This window comes from Gymnoscopelus braueri (assembly GCF_963280865.1).
Source record: "Gymnoscopelus braueri genome assembly, chromosome: 10".
In the NCBI taxonomy this organism is placed as follows: domain Eukaryota; kingdom Metazoa; phylum Chordata; class Actinopteri; order Myctophiformes; family Myctophidae; genus Gymnoscopelus; species Gymnoscopelus braueri.
Window position 1 is genome coordinate 42,897,444 of NC_137611.1, and position 26,175 is coordinate 42,923,618.

General features: G+C 40.5%; 1 protein-coding gene across 1 annotated transcript in view; it reads right to left on the reverse strand.

The window, feature by feature from the left end:
• ephb3a (eph receptor B3a) overlaps positions 1–26,175 on the reverse strand; it is a 96,721-nt gene that overhangs the window by 22,582 nt on the left and 47,964 nt on the right. The window contains exons 7-12 of the mRNA XM_080440676.1: positions 24,804–24,960; positions 23,199–23,307; positions 22,324–22,376; positions 17,742–17,864; positions 15,133–15,473; positions 383–598 (exon numbers count right to left, since the gene is read on the reverse strand). Of these exons, the coding sequence (XP_080296802.1) occupies positions 383–598; positions 15,133–15,473; positions 17,742–17,864; positions 22,324–22,376; positions 23,199–23,307; positions 24,804–24,960 (999 nt within the window). The remainder of the gene's footprint in view (positions 1–382; positions 599–15,132; positions 15,474–17,741; positions 17,865–22,323; positions 22,377–23,198; positions 23,308–24,803; positions 24,961–26,175) is intronic.

Here is a 26,175-nt window from a genome sequence, read left to right on the forward strand (position 1 = left end):
AAAAAATGTACTACTGGTATCAAAATATACTTAGAGTACCAAAAGTAAAAGTACTAAAATGTTTGAAAATAGCAGATCTACAAGCTCAAAATGCGACACGTTGTGAGCTTGTAGATCTGCTATTTTCAAATAACCTAGCTATAAAACAGGGCTAAAGTGGTTACGTTTTATAATGTAATCATTTATATCTGTAAAGTAACTAAAGTTTTCAAATAATTGTAGTGGAGTAAAAGTACAATAGTTGCCTCTGAGATGTAGTGGAGTAAAAGTACAATAGTTGCCTCTGAGATGTAGTGGAGTAAAAGTAAAAGTATAGACAATTGGAAATACTCCAGTAAAGTAAAAGTAATTTCGGGGGTCCTTGACAATTATGAAAAAGTACCAGAGAGCTGGTGTAGGTGGGGTCGGTGGAGGAGTCGTCCAGGAAGCGCGACAGGCCGAAGTCGGAGACCTTGCAGACCAGGTTGCTGTTGACCAGGATGTTGCGCGCGGCCAGGTCTCTGTGCACGTAGTTCATGTCCGACAAGTACTTCATGCCCGCCGCGATGCCACGCAGCATGCCCACCAGCTGGGTCATGGTGAAGCGACCATCATTCAGCTGTACAGAGAGAGAGAGAGAGAGAGAGAGAGAGAGAGAGAGAGAGAGAGAGAGAGAGAGAGAGAGAGAGAGAGAGAGAGAGAGAAACAAACAATGTTGAAAGTAGAAGTGAAAGTGGTTAAGTGTGTCTGTGGGTGCTATACACATTGATTGGTTGGTTGGTTGGTTGGTTGGTTGTTTGGTTGATCACTTCATTGAAAATGAATTCAATAGGATAAAAACACAATAAAGCTATTCAGTTTGTGGTCCTTTGGGGGAAGAGATACAGGGGTCAACACAAACAAGCAAGCAAAAAAATATCTAAAATAAAAAGAACACATACTTAAAATATATGTTTTTAAGACATGAGCAAATAACGCAATGTTATTACTATAACTTTTTAACGAAAGTTTATGCAGCATAAAAAGAAAGTCTGTCAAACAATCAACTTTTTAGAGAGAGTTTAAAGTAACAAGACAGTATAATACTGCTATCTTTATTTGAATTAAACAAGACCTCCGAGAGAGAGAGAGAGAGAGAGAGAGAGAGAGAGAGAGAGAGAGAGAGAGAGAGAGAGAGAGAGAGAGAGAGAGAGAGAGAGAGAGAGAGAGAGAAAGAGAGAGAGAGAGAGAGCAGTCAGTCAGTCATTATTGCCTACATAAACTTGACATCTGTCATCATAACCTTTCATGGCTTCCCATGTCAGCCTGAGATAACTGACCTTTTCCAGCATGGCTATCCCATTAGCTGAATAATTAAGCTCCTTAAGACCATAATGAAAGGCAATAAAAAAAAACAAAAAAGGCCACAATTATCACTGGAATTCTAAACAGGGAACCTGGGAGGTTGGTTGTTGTTCCCCCCCCCCCCCCCACCTCTCTCTCCTCCCATTTTCAAAATGGACTGAGTAAAAACCATTTACGACCGCCAGAGTTATTTTACCAATTATTACCGTAGCCGAGTGGGTAGAGTGGAGACAGAGAGGCTGTCTGGTTATAAGAAGGTCGTTGGTTTTGCCCCCCCCCCCCCCCCCCCGGGTGCACCCAAGTCTGCGTGTCAAAAGTGTCCCTGAGCAAGACACTTAAACCCCCCCTAGACAATTCTTTCCCCCAATTTTCCCGATTGCTAGACAGTCTGTAACTTGTGCCTCTCAAAAGTTGTGACAGCCAGCTGTCGTCTCTGTCATTTTCCGTTCACGAAAATATATTAAAAAAAATATCTTTCAAATGTATATTTTGAATTTCCATTTCTGCTATGAGCAGCGAGCTGGAGTCAGACTGAGAGTGATGCACAGACGGTTAAGCTCAATTTACACTCCGTTGCGCGACGGTGTTGCTCGCCGAAAATAGCAGACCTACAAGCTCATAAGGCGTCGTGTCCGCGGAGTGCCTTATGAGCTTGTAGGTCTGCTATTTTTTCGGCGCGCGACGCCTTTAGGCTGTTTGAACATGATGTGAGCCAACAGTGTGTCCCGAGAGGCTACTTAACCCCTTAACTGCTCCCCGGTTTGCCGAATTAATGGCACAATTCCCCCAGTGCTCCTAATAGTTAGGCTGGGTAAATGCAGAGGACAATCTATCTATGTGTAAATGTACAATGACAAATCCTCCCCAAAAATAACTAAGAAAAGGGAACAAAATGAAAATGTATTATCATTATTTCTACTTTTAATAGACTGTAGTTTTTTGGCGTTTGTTCAGACAGGGCAGTTGTAGAGAGGCAGGAAATTCAGCGAGGACAGAGAGGAGATTAGACAACGTCACAGTCGGGGTAGAAACCTTGTATCTCCATTAGGGATGTCCGATATTAGCATAAAAATCAATATTGTAACATATCGGTATCGGTTTTTGGAAGAAAAAAAAAGTAAAAATAAATAAATATATATATATATATTTTATAATAAGTTACAGGAGTTCTTACTGTATGGAGTGTGTGATATGAAATGTGAGCTTACCATAATCACAGTAATCCTTAATCATATTCCATCATTATTCAAGGGCTTTTGCAGAGAAATGAGACCGACTCCAATCACTTTCAAATTAGAGTACTGCAGAGGGCAGGTGTGTGTGTCTGGGTCCAGCTGACGCTCGTTGACGCTCGTTAATGTTATAGGGCCGGCATCAGAGCAATTTTGCTTCTGCACTGTCAAATAGGCCAACATCTAATCTAAGATTAGTGGGACTCATTTAAATGGCAACCAGTGAGTCCCAGGACTCACTTTATTGAAAATCTAACAACATCACTCTATTATATTAGATTTATTAGATATTATATTGATATTATAGCTATTTTATTTGATTAGATATGTGATATTGTTACCTGACAATTAGTTGACTTTTGGTGAAAAAGCCCGCATATATCGGTATCGGTTGATATCGGTATCGGAAATTAGGAGTTGGACAATATCGGTATATCGGTTATCGGTAAAAAAGTCAATATCGAACATCCCTATCCATATTTCAACTTAATTTTTTTTTGCCGATCTACAAGCCGATCTGCGTCGCATTGTGTGAGATTGTAGGTAGATTTGCTAGTTTGGCTACTTTTGAAAAAAAAAAGTGTGAAGTGAAGTGGTATCTATGGGTGCTATACACATTGAACCAATGAAACGTATTAACGAGATCTTGTGACTAAATCATAACTACATAGGATGCATAGGAACACAGGTATTTTTTTTCCCATTTCCTGAAAAGTAACAGTTTTGGACGGCTTCACACAAGAGCATTAAAAGTAGCAGATCCGCAAGCTCAAAACGTGGCGCAAGGCGACACATTTTGAGCTTGTAGATCTGCTACTTTTGCTATTTTTGAATTTAAATCCTGAAAAGTAACAGCTTTGGACATGAGGTCTCCACCTGACAGAGACGATACTCATTTTACAAAGCAAAAAATACCTCAGTTTTATCTTTTAAAAACCCTCCTGGAAACAACCTGTTTTATCCCAAACACAGATAAGCCCAGAAAGTCTAAGATTACGGGCTTTAAAAAGAAATACAGAGGTTTAACTTCTTCACATACACGACAAACAGAAATGTTTTGCTTACCAGGTATGTTTTGCTTTGTCTAGGTTAGGTTGTTGTATATACTGAGACATCTCAATACACACAACTATTTATTAAGATAAGCAATGATAAAAAAGATATACATAGCTAGAAACAATATACTTTATTCTATATCGTTGTGAGCTTGTAGATCTGGTCCTAGGTATAAAATAGGGCTAAAGTAACTAGTCTGCAAAGTAACTAGTAACTAAAGTAAAAGTAAAAGTACTGAAAATTGGAAATGCTCCAGTAAAGTAGAAGTACCTCAACATTGTACTTAAGTACAGTACTTGAGTAAATGTACTTAGTTACTTTACACCTCTGCGGTCCATACATAAATAATTACTATATTTTTGTTTGTGAATGAATGCAAATGTGACAATTCCTTCGCCTCAATTTCCACCTATCTGTGGGCTGTGGCCTAGTCACTATGCATGAGAACAGAGTCCAGTCTGCTCCAAAAGTGTTATTAATTTCGGTTACCACCTACAGTAGGTGACGTTTTCTCGCCCGGTAGCTCTTCCTCAGACCGTCTGAGGAAGAGCTATACCGGGATCAAAACTTCACTGGTAACTGAAATAAATAACACTTATGGAGCTTGATCCACTGTGCAGACTTTGTTCTCTTTCAGTATTTATGTCTGCTCACCCAGCAGCACCTGGCACTTTACTTTTGGATGTGCATGCTTTATTTATCATGTTGCTACTGTATACACTATGCACACCAGACCAGCCCAAGCGCATAAGGCCGGTTTGTATGTTAAGTAAGGGTGTGTATTATATCATGTCTCTGTTGCGTGGAAACCTCATACTGTATGTCCAAAACTGTTACTTTTCAGGATTCAAATTCAAAAACAAGCTAAAGTAGCAGATCTACAAGCTCGAAACACGACGCGAGCTTGCAGATGTGCTACTTTTTATGCTTTTGTGTGACGAAAAAACTCAAAAAGTTAAAACACGTAGATATTAGAGGTTTCTGCCCGACAACAGCAACGATATCGAAAGCCTTTTCGTCACTCGTGTTACTACCTCTCTGTGCTTGTTCTCTACCCTTACGTGGATCTTTGTTTCATCCATACTGCAGTGCTACTATGACAACTGAATTTCCCTCGAGATAAAGCTCAATCCATCTGTCTAGCTATAGGATACGCGCTACACACTATATTATGTTATGATCTATGATCTGAAACTAGGTTTGCCGTTCAGATCGTAACAAAACGGCAGTCGTGGACCACTGCGTTAGTGCTGTGCAGTGAACAGGCTGAAACAGTACTGCACTAAACTCATTAGTACGGCCTATTAACCACTTACGTTGTTGAGCGGAGTCCCTCAGGGCCCTATGCTAGTGTACTTTTCCGTTTTCGCGGCTACATTAAATACCTTCGCTGAAATATGACCGATCTACAAGCTCACAACGTAGATCGGCTATTTTCTGTGAAGGTTTTCCCCAGAACACGGATGCTGGGGTTCAAGTGGTTCATACAGGCTGTCTTCATGGTTGCCTATGCACTTTGAAAGGGATAGTTCACCCGAAAAACGCATTGTTTTCTATCGATTAGTCACCCCATGGAGACTTGAATTCAGGGATATTTTATAGTTTTTGTCTCATTCCTAAGCCAATAATTTGATGACCAGCGGACCGGTAGGCAGCGGTTCCGTTAGGAGGCACAAGGAGACTCTTTGTGTCTCCTACCGGAAACGCTGCCTGTCATCAAATTATTGGCTTAGGAATGTGACAAAAACTAAAAACATATCTATGAATTCAAGTCTCCATGGGGTGATTAATCGATAGAAAAAAATGTCATTTTGGGTGACTTTAAAGGAACCCATTTTCAACCTATCTTCATATAATTGGTCCTCACTAATTATAAGATGGCACCATTCCGTTTACTCACTCTGCTGAGTCTCATTGGTGGGCTGAGGACAGGTCCGAAAAACTATAGCTTTTCTCTTCCTGGAAAGTTAGCGTGCTGAAATGTAAGCCCTTGTCCTTAATACAATAAAAAAATTAAAAGTTAGACCAAACCTGGCTACTAATAGGCAGGTTGCACAGCCCTCAGCCCTCCTCAGAGACACATGAGTGAGTAGACAGAAACGGTGCCGTCTTATAATGAGCATGAGTGAGGACCAATTATACGGACGATAAGCTGAAAATGGGTGACGTGCTCCTTTAACATGGAGATAACAGGCTTCCCCTAGTCTCGCGTAGCAGGGCCGGATCTAGGCATAGGCAAGGGGGGGGGGGGGGGGGGGCAATGGGTGCTGTTACTGCACCCCCAAAAATATCTTCCAAAAAAAAAGAGGAATTCAATTCAAATAATTCTCCGCCCTGATTTGCCATGGGCAGTGACAGTTGCCAGATATTGCGAGAGAAAGAAGCCTAGGAAAACAAGCCCAAAAGAAGCAAAGAACAGATTTTTTTCCCGAGTTCATGTAGGCTACATAGCAACATGCATTTTAGTAAAAAAAAATATAATAAAGAATTAAAGTTTTTCAGAAAACTTAGGTTAGAATTTAGAATGGGTGCTGTTACTGCACCCCCAAAAATATCTTCCAAAAAAAAAGAGGAATTCAATTCAAATAATTCTCCGCCCTGATTTGCCATGGGCAGTGACAGTTGCCAGATATTGCGAGAGAAAGAAGCCTAGGAAAACAAGCCCAAAAGAAGCAAAGAACAGATTTTTTTCCCGAGTTCATGTAGGCTACATAGCAACATGCATTTTAGTAAAAAAAAATATAATAAAGAATTAAAGTTTTTCAGAAAACTTAGGTTAGAATTTAGAAGGCGTCTTTAAAATCGGCCTCAGGTCTAAATGGTTTTTTTTTTTAAACGTATTTTGGAATTCCAAGTTATGATAAGCAGCAAGCTATATATGCTTTCTCTCATGACCTGGGGGGTTAGTGTTAAAACAACCTCACGACAAACATCTATGCGCTCCACGAAAGAAAAAAAAACAACTCATCTAGACAGGACATGACAAAAAAACATAAACATAGTGCTTTGTGATCCCCCACACTCCAGTGCGTTCTGACACAATAACAAGCTACAGAGGACGCATAAACAAGCCTGATTCACTGCAGAGAGGAGCAGACCCTCCCAGCTACCATGGCCAGCTCTTCCTTCCAATGGCTCTTGGGGGATTGCGTCATGTGCCTGTGTGTGTGTGTGTGGTGCACGTATGTGCATGTATGTTTGGTGTACGTACTGTATGTGCATGTGTGTGTATGTACAATATGTGCCGCGTCTGCAATATTAACGTGCACGAGTTTGTACATAGTCGTTGCAGTCAGGCTGCAGACCTTGTTTAAGTCCAAGGCCGTTCCTTTTCTATAACTAGTTTTAAAAAACGATTTAAAATTATTATTATTATTATTTTTTATATATATATATATTTTTTTTAAATAAAAAAAAATAGCCGATAAAATAGCCGATCTACAAGCGCACAGTAGATCGGCTATTTTCACTGCTTCTGGGCGACACTCTTGTAATGATGAAGCAGGGCGTTCATTTATGGAGAATTTGGAGAAAGGTTTCTGCCCGACAACAACGATATCATATGTTTGTTGTGCATTTGTGCATGTGCGCAAATGCAAACGTGCGTGTGTGTGTGTGTGTGTGTGTGTGTGTGAACATGTAGTTATTGGTAGGATATATGACCGAGGGGAGTTTGTAAGCAGGAACACAGAGGTTTTGGGCTCAACTCACTTTGCGGATGTGATTTCCCTCAGGAGAGAGCGCGGTGTGCTCTCTCTCTCTCTGTCTCTCGTTCTCTCTACAGAAATATAGAGGCAACAATATATACGTATTGTCGCTGTTGGCGGGCAGAAACCTCGCATCTCCATATTTCAACTGAATCGATGCCCTTAATGCCATGTCATACAAGTGTGCCATGCTAAAAGTATAGCAAAAAAATAGCAGATCTACAATGTGTCACGTCGCGACGCATTGTGAGCTTGCAGATCTGCTATTTTCGCTATTTTTGAAAAAACGTTTTCATTTCCTGAAAAGTAAGTTTTGGACATACAAGGGTTCCGCCTGACAGCGTATTATGTATATGTATACAGTGGTGTGAAGTAACAAAGTACATTTACTCAAGTACTGTACTTAAGTACACTTTGGAGGTACTTTTACTTTACTGGAGTATTTCCAATTATCAGTACTTTTACTTCTACTCCACTACATCTCAGAGGCAAATATTGTACTTTTACTCCACTACAATTATTTGAAAACTTTAGTTACTAGTTACTTTGCAGATGTACATTATTATATTATAAAACACAAATTAACCACTTTAGCCCTATTTGATACCTAGGCTATTTGAAAATAGCCGATCTACAAGCTCACATGCGACGCGTTGTGAGCTTGTAGATCTGCTATTTTCAAACATTTTAGTAAAGTACTTTTACTTTTGGTACTTTAAGTACATTTTGATGCCAATACTTTTGTACTTTTACTCAAGTACATTTTGGATTCTAGGACTTTTACTTGTAACAGAGTACTTCTGCATTGCAGTATCGATACTTTTACTTAAGTAAAACATTTGAGTACTTGTTCTACCACTGTGTGTGTATATATATATATATATATATATATATATATATATATATATATATATATATATATAAAGCTTTCGACACAGTTGATCATTCATTACTCTTAAATATACTACACAGCACTGGGTTTGATGGAGATACCTGCACTTGGTTTCAGAGCTATCTGACTGAGAGATCCCAGTGCGTGAAAGCTGGGAGAGCCCAATCAGGGTTCTTACCAATCTCCAAAGGCGTCCCTCAAGGGTCAATTCTGGGCCCTGTTTTATTTACTTTATATATAAACAACATGGCTTTGTCTCTTGGTAGCTGTCAAGCCCATTTTTATGCAGACGACACCATTCTTTATTGCATTGCTGAGTCTGTCCAGCTGGCAACTGAAAAATTGCAGTTGTCATTTAATGCGTTCAGGACTCCCTTAAAGAGCTGAAACTTGTACTTAATACAGGAAAAACAAAATACATGTTATTCTCTAGGGCCAGGGAAATAGATTACAATAGCCTACATATTACTACCTCAAATGGAACCATCATAGAAAGGGTTACTGAATATAAATATCTTGGAATCTGGCTTGACGAAAAATTAACTTTTAAATATCATCTAGACAATCTTGCCTGCAAGCTCAGACAAAAGATTGGCTTCTTCTACAGGAATAAAGCTAGTTTCCCAATGACCTGTAGAAAAAGAGTCATTGAAGCTGTTGTTCTCCCTGTTTTGGACTATGGTGACGTCATTTATAGGAATGCTTCCCCTTCTACCCTCAAGGTTTTAGATTCAGTTTACCACTCTGCTCTGCGCTTCATTTCTGGTGAACATTTTAGGACCCATCACTGCATCCTATATGACAGAGTAGGTTGGCCATCCTTGGCTGACAGGCGAAACAAACATTGGTACCTTTAAGGCAATTGATGGGACTTTGCCATTATATATTAATTCTTTGATGGAATGGAATCCTGGAGCGCATGGGACACGCTCAAATAACTGGCTGACGCTAAAAGTCCCTAGGGTAAAAACTGAACTGGGGAAAACAGCCTTTTGCGTTAGTGCCCCAACGACGTGGAATGACCTGCAGCTGAAATTTAAGATCAGTTCGCCCATAACATATGGTCAATTTAAATCTTTGATTGCAGATCTACCCACAAATGTCTGTAACTGTTTTTAATTTTGTTTTTGTTCTGAATCTGTTATTGATATGAATATTGATGTTGTATTGATGTTGTACTGTGCTGTATCTCGACGACACTGCAAATGAGGGCAACCTCATTGTCTTGCGAGAATAAATAAAGGTTTGAAATGAAAAAAAAAAAAAAAAAAAAAAAATATATATATATATATATATATATATATATATATATATATATATATATATATATATATATATATATATATATATATATGACATAGTATACTTCACATGTAAAAGCATGTCCTTATCAAACGATGCATAGTCTGTTTGATCATCTGTGTGCTGTGCGGTGTGATCAAGTGATGTGAGGGATGAAGGAACTTAATGTAGGCGACCAGAAAGAAGAGCAGGTACAGCGGGATAAAAAAAAAGAAAAAGAAAAAAAAAATACATCATATCAATGCATGGCATTATAATCCTGGCCAAGGAAAAGTTAAGAGCCGCGGCAGCAGCCCAGCATCACGTACAGCGAGTACAGCCAGGGCCCCGTCAAGCGTGCTAATGTATGCAGCAGTAAAAATGGAATTAGTGCACTCTTCTGAATGCAAGTGACGTGTAATAGCTCTCTCCCCACAGTCGGAAAAATGTACTACGTGACTAACCACCCACCCCCCCCCCTTCTCTCATTACACCTTTTGTTGGGCGTGAGATGTAGTGCAGTAGAAGTAAAAGTATTGGAAGTTGGAAATACTCAAGTAAAGTACAAATACCTCAAAATTGTACTTAAGTACAGTATTTAAGTAAATGTACTTAGTTACTTTACACCACTGGTCCAGAACCGTGTTCGCCGCAGCCCTGATGTATATTATGTTGCTGTCGGTGGCAGAAACCTCTTATATGACACATATTTTAACTTTTTGTGTTTTTTTTTCTCGTAAAATTAACACTACAGCGTCACACAAAAGCATCAAAAGTAGCAGATCTACAAGCTCGAAACGCCACGCGAAGCGATGCGTTTCGAGCTTGTAGATCTGCTACTTTCTACTGAATTTGAATCCTGTAAAGTAACCGTTTTGGGACATATGAGGTATGGGGACATATGAGGTATGGGGACATATGAGGTATGGGGACATATGAGGTAGGTAACAGCAGATCTACAATCTGCCGTTTCTGACATTTTTTTAAATAAAAATATCGAAAATGTTTGGAAACTTTCGAATCGTTTTGAACTTCTTTTTAACATAAATGTTCTCTTCTGGGGGGGTCCCTGCCACAAAAACCTTTTCAGATGGGGGGTCCGCGGCGCCAAATACATATCATTTTGGGGGTCCTTGGCACAAAATAGTTTGAGAACTACTGGTGTAGGCAGTGTTGCCAGATTCTGTGAGAGAAACAAGCAACCAGGTCTAGGAAAACCAGCCCAAAAGAAGCGACTATGGGCCACATGAGCACTTTAACATATACATCAGCTATTTGATGCGACGCTTTGTGAGCTTGTCGATCGGCTATTTTCAAATAAAATCTTGCGGGGAAATTATAATAAGCAGATCTGGCAACCCTGGCTGGGAGAGCCGTTGCTCGCTGCAGCCCGGTGTAATGCAGCCCAGTTAAAGCCACGTCCACGAGTCTGCTGTGTGGGATAGCCTTAGCCTGGTAAACGCCCCCCCTTCCCCTTCCGGAAATCTAATTTGCATTTGATTTCAGGAAGGAGTCTGGCCTGAGCGCCTGTCTGGGCGTTTCTTGCTCGTCCATAAAATGGACTCGCCTATCAGCGTCCTCGCTCATTGTTCTGTGATTGACAGCGGAGGCTGGCCAATCAGGTGGAACCCGAGTGAACCCGAATGAGCCGAGTGCAGCCGACAAAAAATGGAACGGGCTGCCGTTGAAATTCTGTCCGCTGTTTTTGGTTTCGGTTTTAAAACTTCAAAAACGCTGTCAAACTTCTTTTTTTGAGGCACGGAATTTACTTTTAAGATATCGTTCGGATAGAATTTAGTTGTTTAACTTCATATATGTGGTCAATTAATCATGACAGAGCCTATTTTTAAAAAAAATCAGAGAACCGGCAGGGGCGGGCAGTGACACGCGTGTATCCGAATAAAGCCACCTATTTTCGGCACGGCCCTTTCGAACGTCCCCCTTGTGTCACATTGTCTGTTGGTCGGGGGAAAACGAACTGCTGATTGGCTGAAGGGGAACGAACTGCTGATTGGCTGAAGGGGTTGTCAGTCAACCCAGCTCCAGCCCACAGACAAAAAGCGAAAGAAACAGGCCCCCATGCCAGACTCACTCCTGATATCAAATGGAAATGAGATTTCCGGAGGGAGGGGGTTTACCGGGCTCGGATAGTCTGTCTGCTAGTTCACCTCAGCATCAGTCAGCCGTGTCAAGCACACTGACGGCTCCTGCCTTCCAGCTTTCGGCGCGTTCAAAGCGTTTAATCGTTTAATCTGTCTTTTAACAGGAGTAAACAAATCCCTGTCACCCCGGAGGTGCATGTGTGTGTGTGTGTGTGTACAGTACAGTATGCGCGTGTAGACATTTAAGTACGGCATTTAAAAAAAAAACGACCATATCCATTTTCAATGCATGATGAATGACACTGCTATTGCGTGCGTCACGGTGCTAAAAATTAGGTCTTCACTTGAAAACAAACACATTAACATACCCACACGCGTGCTTAACTGCAGGGCTTTCAAGAATTGATACTGTGTGCATCCGCACGAATTCAAATCATTAAGAGAAACCATGGCAAAACACACAGATGACAACTGCGCATAACTAAATGCTAAGAGCATTTGGGTTTGCGTATTTGTCTGTCTTCAACCCTTTCAGACCGAGAACGCATCTGTGTCATTTTAAGATTTATTTGGCCATTCAAAAATAGCAGATCTACAAGCTCATAGCGAGGCACCGAGTGCCGCGCTATGAGCTTGTAGATCTGCTATTTTTTGAAAAATCGTGACAATTATGAGCAAATCTTTGAATATCTATTTTTCCATAGCGAACATTTTTAACTCTGTTACAACTTCTGGGGGGTCTCAAAATATTTTGAGATGGGGGTCCGCAGCCAAAATTCATATAATTTTTGGGGTCCTTGACATGAAAAAGTTTGAGAACCACTGATTATAGCAACATCATTTTTTTTTTTCAAAAAACTGTTAGGATTTAGAAGACATTAGTAGAATCCCCCTAGAAGCAAAGATTTGAGTTACAAATGTTTGCTTTGAAAAATACATATATTCAAAGATTTGCAAAAAAATTCACGATTTTTCAAAAATAGCAGATCTACAAGCTCGTAGCGCGGCACTCACTTCTTAATGGGTCAACAACACAGACCTGCCTGCAGTAAGGCCACAAGCATATAGCGGCCTGTAAGTTCTGTTTGTGAAGAAGGCTAGGTCCACTCCCCATTGTTTGGGAACTTGAGCTTTGTGCTTTCCTACTGTAAGTCATCCATTCATCATCATCTTCCGTTGGTACCGTGGTCAGTTGACAGTGTCCTGTTAATCCATTGTCCCAAGTTTTTAATTCGTTTTCATTTTGGACAATGAACGCTCTGGCCTCGGTGTCGGTGACTCAGACTGTAAAGCCGTGCAAAGTTTTATTGAAGAACAAAATATTCCTCGCTCAATATATTTCTGTCTCTGTTTTTTTTTTTGCTCCACTGTTTGTGTTTATATCCGTTCACGTTCGCTGAACTTCACTCATTAACCCCTTAAGACCGGGAAAGAATCTGTGTCTTTTTTAGATTTCTTTGGGCTATTCGAAAATAGCGCTTGTAGATCTGCTATTTTTGAAAAATCGTGAAAATTTGAGCGTGAACACTTGTAACTCAAATTGTTGCTACAGTATAATCAGTGGTTCTCAAACTTTTGTCATGTCAAGGACCACCCAAAATGATATGAATTTTGGCCGCGGACCCCCCATCTCAAAATATTTTGTTACAGGGACGCCCCAGTAGCAAAGATTTGAGTTACAAATGTTCGCTTTCAAAATATATATATTCAAAGATTTGCACAAATTTTCACGATTTTTCAAAAATATCAGATCTACAAGCTCGTATGAGCTGGTAGATCTGATATTTTTGAATAGCCAAAGTGTAAAATAATGCTTTTTTAGCTCAAATCAAAAAGTGACACTGATGCGTTCCAGGTCTTAATGGGTTACACTCCCGCAGTTAGCAGCACTGTTGATAACAAGTGATGTTGATGATGATGTATGCCCTATGGATTCTTTTGGCAGCTGTTTTTTCTGACTAAGATCTAACTATGAATCTGGCAGGGGACAAGTTAAATCACTTGAGGTGGTAAAGACAGTCAGGTTACCTTTTTTTTTAAACGCTATCCATCTCTGTCACAACAACGAGCTGAGTGAAGACTCAACTCTCACCGGGCCAAGAGTTCGGTTCCCAAACAGATGCGCATAAACAAAACCTTCAAAAAGTGCTCCTGTAGCTTGACAGCACGTCGTGGGTTCGAGCCCCGAACCTGACGGCCGTTGCTGCGCGTCACTCCCCATCTCTCTCTCCCCCGTTTCCTGTCTGTAACGTCACTTCACTATCAATAAAGGCTTAAAAAAAAGACCCCCCCCCCCACACAAAAAAAAGTGTTGTGTTTATGTGTGAATGGCTTCAAAAGCAGAGTCGGCTTCTCTTAAATATACATGTTACGTTTCAAAGCGTATTTTTGAAATAAGTCACGGACAGTGGTGGAAAGTAACTAAGTACATTTACTCAAGTACCACAGTACTTAAGTACAATTTTGAGGTACTTTTACTTTACTGGAGTATTTCCAATTGTCTATACTTTTACTTCTACTCCACTACATCTCAGAGGCAAATATTTTACTTTTACTCCACTACAATTATTTGAAAACTTTAGTTACTAGTTACTTTGCGGATATAAATGATTATATTATAAAACATACATTAACCACTTTATCCCTATTTTATACCTCGGCTATTTGAAAATAGCGGATCTGCAAGCTCTGCGACGCGTTGTGAGCTTGTAGATCTGCTATTTTCAAACATTTTAGTACTTTTACTTTTGGTACTTTAAGTACATTTGGATACCAATACTTTTGTACTTTTACTCAAGTACATTTTAATACTTTTTCCACCACTGGTCATGGAGGGGGACAACTTCATGTCTTTCTGAAGTTGGGGGGGAGGGGGGGAGTCTGGGATTTTGCTCCAATGGGTTAGGGTCAAAAATGGCAAACAATTAACAAAAGTTGCAGAAGTGTGTGTGCGTATGCTTGTGTTTTGTGTGTATTCATCGATCCAAACAGCGCGCGGTTCGATTTTTGTAATCGACTAAATCAATCAGTCAGATCAACCACTTAATAATCCTGCATTATACAGTAGCTTGTTACTAACAGTGCAGTGGCGTACACAAATAGTGAACAACGATAGGCTCTATGCACAGCAGCCATATTATCACTTCCTTCACAGGTGTTACCAATGATACTAATGAAGGCTCTGTTCCATTTAGTGTAGCATAGTGGTTTCCACGACCCCCATAACTCTGAGAGTGTACAAATGGAACCAAATGGACCCATTTGTACACTCTCAGAGTTACACACCCGTTAAGGGGCCATTTGGAACCCCCTAAAGGAACCATGAGGGTCCCTGGACCCCAACTTTAGACCCACTGCAGAGTGTTTCCAGTGAGCCAACATGCACACTATCCGCACCCTGACTCTGTTTGACCAGAATGGAACAGAGCCTTCATTAGTATCATTGGTAACACCTGTGAATGTCTTCACAATATGGCTGCTGTGCATAGAGCCTATTCAAGAACACGGGGCGCATCGGTGTGTCACGGCAGGTCTCTTACCCTCAGGAAGGAGTCGAGCGCGCCGTTCTCCATGAACTCGGTGATGATGAGGACGGGGCAGCTGCGCGTCAGCACGCCCTCCAGGCGGATGACGTTGGGGTGGTCGAACTGGCCCATGATGGACGCCTCGGCCAGGAAGTCGCGCCGCTGGCGCTCCGTGTAGCCCGCCTTCAGCGTCTTGATGGCCACCACGGCCTCGCGGCGCCCGGGCTGCTTGAGGCGGCCGCGGCACACCTCGCCGAACTCACCTGGTGGTGTGGGATGTGGGTGGGGTTGGTGATGTACGGGGGGGGGGGGGGAGTGAACAAAAGGGAGGGGGGGGTGGAGGATGGGGTCGGGGGGTGGTGGAGGAGAAGGTGTGGGGGGGGGGAGTGAGGGAGAGGGAATATTACTGGACGGTACGGAGGAGAAAGTGAGCATTCTGGAGTGTGGTGGTGGGAGCTATAGGGCTGCAACACTTCGAACTGATCGATTTAACCATTTTCTACAACGGGAAAAAAATACGATAATCGGTAATTTAATACAACTTTTTTTGCACATCGCAAAGTATACAATAAGTGGTTAATCGATTCATTGATATATGAAAATGTAAAAAAAATGAAGAAGAAAGAAAGAAAGAAAAAAAAAAGCTTCTTGATTAACTGCTTAATCAAAAAAAGTAATCCATAGAATAATCGCTATAAGTAAACAATGGATAGTTGCAGCAGCCCTACTGGGAACTGAGGGGAAAATGAACTAAAGGCAAAGCAAACGGGGGAGGAGGAGACAGAGACAGGAGAGAGAGGAGAGACAGGGACCTCACGGCAGGTCTAAGACGCTGGGAAAGAGAGAGAGAGAGAGAGAGAGAGAGAGAGAGAGAGAGAGAGAGAGAGAGAGAGACAGGATTGGAGGACAGACAGGGACCTCACAGGGTCTAAGACGCTGGGGAGAGAGGGGGGAGACGCCGTCCTGGATCGAGTGGCTGCGACCTCGGGGCGGTGGTGGAGGAGGGGGGAGGAGGAGAAGGAGAAGGAGAAGGAGAGAGGGGAGGAGGAGTGAGGAACTTGAGGGCTTTGCGTCTGGTGCCTTTGAGTGAGAGTGTGTTTATGAGGAGTAGAGAGAGAGAGAGAGAGAGAGAGAGCGAGAGAGAGAGAGAGAGAGAGAGAGAGAGAGAGGTGGGGGGGGGGAGGGGGAGGTCGGACAGTGGGAACAGACTGTCATTTGGAGGTGAACTTAGGACACGACATGCTCCCGGAGACAAAACAAAGCCCAGAGAAGCAGAGGAGAGAGAAGAGACTTTCACCTCCACCACCACCACCCCACGGCTCACAGCTATACAGTGGCAGAAGAAGAACTCAAGATACTTGAGTAGAAAAGTAGCAACACCACGATAATCGTTGCTGTCGGGCAGAAATCTCTCATCTCCATATAAACACTAAAAAAAAACGTGTTGTGTTTTTTTTGGTAAATGAACGCCCTACTAGATCATACTACAGCGTCAGTGGTGGAAAAAGTATTCAAATGTTTTACTTAAGTAAAAGTATCAATACTGCAATGTAGAAGTACTGTGTTACAAGTAAAAGTCCTGAATTCCAAATTTACTTACAAAAGTATTGGTATCAAAATGTACTTAAAGTACCAAAAGTAAAAGTAAAAAATGTTTGAAAATAGCTGATCTACAAGCTCACAACACGTCGTGATGCGACACGTTGTGAGCTTGTAGATCTGCTATTTTCAAATAGCCTAGGTATAAAACAGGGCTAAAGTGGTTAATGTATGTTTTATAATGTAATAATTTATATCTGCAAAGTAACTAAAGTTTTCAAATAATTGTAGTGGAGTAAAAGTACAATATTTGCCTCTGAGATGTAGTGGAGTAGAAGTAAAAGTATAGACAATTGGAAATACTCCGGTAAAGTAAAAGTACCTCAACATTTTACGTAAGTACAGTACTTGAGTAAATGTACTTAGTTACTTTACACCACTGTACAGCGTATGTATCAACAGTAGCAAATAGCTTGTAGATCTGCTACTTTGGATGCTCTTTCATTTGAATCCTGAAAGGTAACAGTCTTGTACATATGTGGTTTCCACCCGACAGAGACGATATATACAAATACTCTGTTACAGGCAAAAGGCCAGTGTTCAAAATTTGACTTGAGTAACAGTATAAAACTATTGGTATCAACACTTTAAGTACGAAAGTAAAAGTACTCAAATCTTTCAACATTAGTAAAAACTGATCTACAAAATCAGCTATTTTCAAATAACCCAAGTATAAAATCGGGCTTGAGTGGTTAATGTATGTTTTGTAATAATCTAAATCTGTTAAGTAACTAAAGCTGTCAAATAAATGTAGTGGAGTTAAAAAAAAAAGTACAATATTTGCTTCTGAGATGTGGTGTAGAAGTATTGAACAATGGAGCTACTCAAATAAAGTAACGGTATCTCAAAATTGTACTTAAGTACAGTACTTGGGTGAAAATACTTAGTTTACTTTCTACCATTGCAGAGATACTATGTTCCTTCTCTCTGGTCACAAGAGATTTAAGGGATTTATAAAGGGAATAAAAGATGGAATCATGCTTTGCTTTTCGTTATTGAGGAGAAACATTGTGCCTTGGTTTTACCTGCGCCGATAACTTCCTCTATCTTCACACAGGAGATGTCGATCTCTTTGGCAAACTCGTGGACAGCTTCGTTGGGGTCCTCGTACGTGAACGGGTCGATGTACACTTTCACCCCCGGAGAAACTGGAGACGGAGAGAATTTTCAATTTAGGCATTTAGCGAGACGCTCGATAAGGTAGTTAATCACATAAATAGAATGCAAAGAGAAAACAGTGTATAGTGCCTCAAGAAAACAAGGATACCAGCCAGGTAAACAATGAACCTAGCATCTGTCTAAACAACGTATGCTATCTAAATCCCATCCCGTACATTTGTGGTCGAGGAAAAACAAATGGCGAGGAGAATCATGAAGGACTTGCAGCATTTAGCCTTTACTGTACAAGTGTACAAAACTCACACACAAAAATAAATAGAAACATCTTCACATACAGTAGAGAATAAACCTGGATGTTTCTCACATTGGTCACATTTAACCCTTTGAGGCCGGGAAGGCATCTTTGGGCTATTCAAAAATAGCAGATCTACAAGCTCATAGCACGGCACCGAGTGCCGCGCTATGAGCTTGTAGATCTGCTATTTTTGAAAAATCGTGAAAATTTTAGCAAATCTTTGAATATATATATATTTTTAAAGCAAACATTTGTAACTAAAATCTTTGCTTCTGGGGGGATTCTACAAATGTCTTCTAAATCCTAGTTTTTAAAAAAATATATATATATATGTTGCTATAATCAGTGGTTCTCAAATGTTTTCATGCCAAGGACCCCCAAAATTATATGAATTTTGGCCGCGGACCCCCATCTAAAAATATTTTGTTCTAGGGACTCTCCCAGAAGTTGTAACAGAGTTAAAAATGTGCGCTACAGAAAAAGAAGATATTCAAAGATTTGCACACATTTTCACGATTTAAAAACAAAATAGCAGATCCACAAGCTCATAGCGCGGCTATGAGCTTGTAGATCTGCTATTTTTGAGTAGCCAAATAAATCTTAAAATGACACACAGAGGCGTTCCCGGTCTTAAAGGGTTAAGGTCATGCTGTAATATTATGAAGCATTTTTAAATATGACATAATTGAATAACAAGTGTGTTTAAAGTAGTAATTATTAACCACAGACGTGCCTACAGAGAAACTGTCACAGTTGTTTTGTTTGTTTGCGTTTGTTTGCGTACAAGTCAGCTGGACGTGACGGTGCTAGGTCATGCCAACCCGCTGAGCAAAACTATGTTGACAGAAAACTGTTCCATGAAGAATAATTAAGTTATCAATAAAGTGGTGGAATAATTGTATTGGAATAAAGAGTACAATATTTGCCTCTGGGATGTAGTGGAGTAGAAGTGTAAAGTACTGAAAAATGGAAATACACAAGTAAATGTACCTCAAAATTGTACTTTAACAACCCATTCAATCCGGGAAAGCTTTAACCATTATTTCATACTTTGCCTGTTCAAACATTGCAGATCTACAAGCTCATAGTGTGTCACATCGTGGCGCGCAATGAGCTTGTAGATCTGCTATTTTTGAAAAATCGTGAAAATTTGAGCAAATCTTTGAACATATATATTTTTGGAATCCACGCCTCAGGTCTTAATGGATTAAGTACAGTACTTGAGTAAATGTACTTAGTTACTTATCAGTGAGACAAACTTCAACATGACTTGAGGAGGATGTGAGTGCTTTCCGTGGGAACGGATTTGAAGGCTTGTTGTTTTTCCTGGTAATCTACTAATTTGACTGGACCATGAGTTCCATCCAGCAGATGCCGTTTCCTGCCTCGGTCAGCTGATTAGACTAATTCAATGAATCAGGTGCTTCACACACTAACACACACACGACACACACACACACACGCACGCACACACGCGCACGCGCGCACGTGCACATACGCAAACATACACACATGGTCTCGTGCACATACACACACAGATAGGTTTGTGCACGTATAGAAAACAGCACACAGCACATTCACATGTTCATACACAGATAGGTAGATTTTCAACCTGACTAACTTTAACCACTTGCCCCCTGACATCCCTATTTGGCCACGGACCCCCCATCCCAAAATATGTTGTTCCAGGGACCCCCCATATCAAAATATGTTGTTCCAGGGACCCCCCAGAAGCAAAGATTTGAGCTAAAAATGTTCGCTTTAAAAATATACATATATTAAAAAATGTGCAAACATTTTCACGATAAAAAAAAAAACAGATATACAAGCTCGTAGGTTGTAGATCTGCTATTTTTGAATAGCTAAAGTGTAAAATAATGATTTTTTTTTTTGCTCAAATCAAAAAATGACACAGATGCGTTCCAGGTCTTACTGGGTTAACTCCATATTCTAACTTTTTGAGTTTTTTTTCCGTAAAATCAACGCCCTACTTGATCCTACTACAGTGTCACACAAAAGCATCAAAATCTCTCCCTGTGAATTGTGTTTGCATAGAAGCTCGACAAAGCCGGTTGCACCGCGGTGGATACGAACCCTTGGACCCTGCGGTGGTGGTGGGCAGCTATAACTTTACCACTGCGCCCAAGTCTAAATGGTTTAACCCATTAAGACCGGGAACGCATATGTGTGTCACTTTTAGATTTCTTTGGGCTATTCAAAAATCAAGCTCATAGCGCGGCACCGAGTGCCGCGCTATGAGCTTGATTTTTGAATGAGCTTGATTTTTGAATGAGCTTGTAGATCTGCTATTTTTGAAAAAGAATCGTGAAAATGTGTGCAAATCTTTGAATATATATATATACATTTTTAACTCAAATCTTTGCTTCTGGGGGTCCCTTGAACAAAATATTTTCAGATGGGAGCCCGCGGCCGAATACATATCATTTTGGGGGTCCTTGACATGAAAAAAGTTTGAGAACCACTGATATTATAGCAACATGGGTTTTTTTCAGAAAACTGTTAGGATTTAGGAGACATTTGTAGAATCCCCAGAAGCAAAGATTTGAGTTTTAAATTATTGCTTTAAAAAAAATATATATATATATTGAAATATTTGCACAAATGTTCACAAATTTTCAAAAAAAATTGTAGCTATTTTTGAATAGCCAAAGAAATCAAAAAATGACACATAGATCTGACACCCGGTCTTAAAGGGCTAAAGAAGTTAAGCAGTGAAAGCACAACGTGGGTGTAAAACCGACAGCTACTCTGGTGTATAAATTCGCTGACTTGAGCTTTGGTTACAGAGTCGAGCCCTTGGCACAGAGTTGCGTCATGCGCCCCCTTCGGCAAGTCACTCAGCATATGCCTGGCACCAACCCCATGGGGGGTTATTAAGTCAAACCGAAAACTTTAGCTGTATTTTCATTGTTTGAGACTTTCAACAAAAGTTTTGAGAAGTCGTCAACACTGTGGGATATAGTTCTGAAGGCGTAGGGTACAACTTTTAGGCTCGTTAACTTCTTTTGGATTTTGGTTCACGTCTCTTTGATTGTCAACAATGTCATTCCGGCACCATAATCACAGCGCAAAACAAACAGAAAATTATCCACAGAGCAGCGCACAGGTGGCGATAGCAGCAGGTGACGCGTGCGGGTAGGGGTAGGTAGGCGGTGGAGCGCGCACAGTCGAGTCAAGTTATTTGTAGAGCACATTCAAACAACCAGTGGTGGAAAAAGTACTCAAATTCTTTACTTAAGTAAAAGTACCAATACTAAATGTAGGCTACTTGAGTAAAAGTACAAAAGCATTGGCATCAAAATGTACTTAAAGTACCAAAAGTAAAAGTACAAAAATGTTTTAAAATAGCAGATCTACAAGCTCACAACGAGTCGCGATGCGACGGGTTGTGAGCTTGTAGATCTGCTATTTTCAAATAGCCAAGGTATAACATAGGGCTGAAGTGCTTAATGTATGTTTTGTAATGTAATAAAATAAATATGCAAAGTAACTAGTAACTAAAGCTTTCAAATAATTGTAGTCGAGTAAAAGTATAACATTTGCCTCTGAGATGTAGTGGAGTAGAGGTAAAAGTATAGACAATTGGAAATATTCCAGTATAATAAAAGTACCTCAAAATTGTACTTAAGTACAGTACAGTTACTGTACTTTACACCACTGACAACAACTGAAGTTGTTGTCAGTGGTGTAAAGTTGACCAAAGTGCTGTACAATGAATCACTTTTGTTTTTATAATAAAGCTACTGTGCACAGTACAAAAGAGAGGAAATCACAGGCTACAGTAGCATAAAGACTCAAGTGCCACTAGATATGCAGTAGTATACTGTAGGTGTGTTTCACCGGTTCACTGGTTCGTTGACATTCTTTCGACAACGGATTCCCAAAGCATAGACATGGACTGGGCTTAGGTTTATGATACTCTAATATCTCTTTGAAAATCTGTCACACACATGCACACACACACACACGTTCATATTACTATACTTTTACATCAACATTTTAGGACGGCAATATTTTTGGTCATTTTTAACCCTAGCCACACACACACACACACACACACACACACACACACACACACACACACACACACACACACACACACACACACACACACACACACACACACACACACAAACACACGCACACGCACACACACGCACACGCACACTTACTGTATTGCTGCAATTTCTCTGTGTACTCCAGTTCCGAGCCGGTGCGTTGTTTCCTAAAAAAAAACACACACAAAACCAAATCACGTTCACAGTTAATAGTCTTCAAACTGTGCCCTTGACTTCAATAATATCCAAGTTAACTGACAACAGAAGGCTGTACAATTATATGATAATTTGTTCCAGCAATACTACTATTACTGCTGCTGATTGCTGGCGTTCCAAATTCTGGGACATGTCACGATAGGCGAACATTTGTCAAAAACGGGTGAACGTTCAGCAAAAAAATCGCAATGCAACGCGTTATTAGCTCGTAGATTGTTGTATTAGACACACAACAACGTATATAGGCTTTAAGTGGATGTCATTTTGTTGAGAGTGAGCGAAACATTACGTCCAAGGTGCGAGTTAACCCATTAAGACCTGGAACGCATCTGTGTCATTTTAGCTGAAAAGCATTATTTTACACTTTGGCTATTCAAAAATAGCCGATATACAAGCTCATAGCGCGGCACCGAGTGAGATCTACTATTTTTGAAAAATCGAGAAATTGTGTGCAAATCTTTGAATATGTATTTTTTAAACCAAACATTTTTTTTATTTTTTTATTTTTTTATCCCGCGATTTTTGTAACCCATTTTCTTCAACCAAACATTTCGAACTCAAATCTTTGCTTCTGGGGGGTCCCTGGAACAAAATATTTTGAGATGGGGGTCCGCGGCCAAATACATATCATTTTGGGGGTCCTTGACATGAAAAAGTTTGAGAACCACTGACATAGCAACATAATTTTTTTTTTCAAAAAACTGTTAGTATTTAGAAGACATTTTGTAGAATCGAAACCTCAGGCCAATGGGTTAATAAAACGAGAGGCTCACTTGAGGCAGATGACGGCTATGACCACCAAGGCCACGATGACCACCAGCCCCGCCGACGCCGAACCCACGATGAGAGGCAGCTGATCCTGGACCGATCTCTGAGGGTCACCTGGAATAAAGACGCAGACACACACAGTTTAATGACGTCGTCACAGACAGCAGGAAAACTTACATATCCGCAGTGTTGCCAGATTCTGTGAGAGAAACAAGCAACCAGGCCTAGGAAAACCAGCCCAAAAGAAGCGACTATGGGCCACATGAGCACTTTAACATAATCCTCAGCTATTTGAAAATAGCAGATCTACAAGCTCACAACGCGTCGCGATGCGACGCGTTGTGAGCTTGTAGATTGGCTATATTTTCAAATAAAATCTTGCGGGTAAATTATAATAAGCGGAACTGGCAACCCTGCATATCCGTCGTCATGTAGAAAGGAAAACATTGTTAAGATGCATGCTTGTATTTTGCATGCTTCATATCCAACCATCAAAGCAGCCAGGGTTTGATTTGATTTGCCAGGGGGGGATGGGAGGGAAAATGAGGATAAGTTTTATCGCCGTTTCCGGCTCAGACTGAGTTAAATGTGTTTGATATTTATGTTTGATGATATCACAATGTAATACAAACAACATTAACTCTGGCGGCAATATATACATATATATATATATATATATATATATATATATATATATATATATATATATATATATATATATATATATATTCTTTTTACAAATGACAAAATAACAAAAATAGCTCGCTTGTATATCTTCTATTTTCGCTAATTGTCGTACGAAGAAGCATAGAGGATGTAAACATTTTTTTTTTTACAAATTGAATCGCGAAAGCAGCCACGAGAGCTATGTTCAACATCTGTGTGGAAAAATGTAACTACCCAGATAATTGACAACAGACTCTAAAACACTGGTTCCCAAACTTTTTCAGCTCGAGGTCCAAAAGAGACACAATTACATTGTGAATTAATAACGTAAGCCCTATTTCAAAAATACTTTGAATATTTTATACAAGGTATATACAAAATGCTGTAATATGCCATATATATATATACATAAATGTAATATAGGACACTTAACTCTTTAAGACCAGGAACGCATCTGTGTTTCATTCTTTTATTTCGTTGGGCTTCAACAATAGCAAATATACAAGCATAGCGCGGCACATGAGCTTGTAGATCTGCTATTTTTGAAAAATCATGAAAAGTTGTGCAAATATTTGATTTTTTTTCTTCTTTTTTTGCGGAGATTTGTAACTCAAAATTTTGCTTCTGGAGGTTCCTGGAACTAAATATTTTACAAATGTAAAAAAAATATATAATCCAAGATTTTGCCACAAATATTCACAATTTTTCCAAAATAGTAGATCTACAAGCTCATGGCGCGGCACTCGGTGCCGCGCTATGAGCTTGTATATCTGCTATTTTTGAATAGCCAAAAAAATCAAAAAATGACGTGTTCCCGGTCTTAATGGGTTAAAAAAAAGGGAGCTATTTACTCACAACCCGTAAAAATGGATCCGTGACCCAAAAACACTGCTGTACAGAAGGAGCCATTCGAGTATAGGAGTAGAGATGAGCTATAGCCTTACTATGCAGGCTGGTGGTGAAGTCCATGGGAGTGCTGTAGCGTCCGTACCCGGCCACGGTGCGAGCTCGCACCTGGACCACGTACGGGGTGGCCGCCCTCAGACCCTCCACCTGGCCAGAGCTGTACTGGGAGGTGACGGTGTGGGACATGGCCTGGCCCTGCGGGAACACAAAAGACAAAACGTTTTTTTTTCTCTTTTTCTCTCCAGCTAGTTTAGTCGTTATGCCAATTAGGCTCTATTCACAGCAGCCATATTGGAAAGAAATTGGGCTCTTCCTTACTTCCTTCACAGGTGTTACCAATGATTCTAATGAAGGCTCTGTTACATTTATTGTAGCATAATGGTTCTCAAACTTTTTGATTTCAAGGACCCCCATAACTCTGAGAGTGTACAAATGGAACCAAATGGACCCTTACGGGTCCATTTGGTTCCATTTGTACACTCTCAGAGTTACACACCCGTAAGGGGCCTTTTGGAACCCCTTCAAGGAACCATGAGGGTCCCTGGACCACACTTTGAGACCCACTGGTGTAGAGTGTTTCCAGTGAGCCAACATGCACAATATCAGCACCCTGACTCTGTTTGACCAGAATGAAACAGAGCCTTCATTAGTATCATTGGTAACACCTGTGAAGGAAGTAAGGAAGAGGCCCAATTTCTCTCCAATATAGCGGCTATGCATAGAGCCACTTGACCCTTTGTGAGTGCCGCCCGTGGTCACGTCCCTTTTCCTTTGCCCTTTGGTTGCTGTTGTTTGGTTGTGCATAAATCCCCTCTCTCCATCCACTATAGACCATATTCACACGGCGGCCATGTTTCTATGAAGTCAATGAAAGTAGCCACCCCGGGTGGCGGCACTTTCAATGTTAAATTCCAATATGGCCGCCGTGTGAATATGGTCTATTACCACTGCCATTGGGGGAAAAAAACTAGTTTTTCAGTTGCCTCGTATTGATATTTCATGTATTCAATTCTTATTTCAAACTTGGCCTCAGTAAAAAGGAACATCTCGGGTGCAGTATTAGTGACTGGGCATAAAAAAAACTTTTCTCACAAAAAACTCAATATTTGTGGTAGTGTTGATTTCGTCGACTAAAACTATGACGAAAAATGTTGGTCGACTACCTTTTTTCACTGACGAAAACTAAATAAAAACTAAATAAAAACTAAGCTATGATGACTAAAACTAGGACTAAATATACTGACAATTTCGTCAACAAATAAAAACTAGACTAAAATGTTAGTGAGGGACGAGTGGAGAAGAGATCCAGTATAACTAAAAGACGAGTCATTTTATGTTTGGTTGCGTTCAGGTGTTGCGCATTGAAAATAGCAGATCTACAAGCTCACAACGCGTCGCGCTGCGACGCGT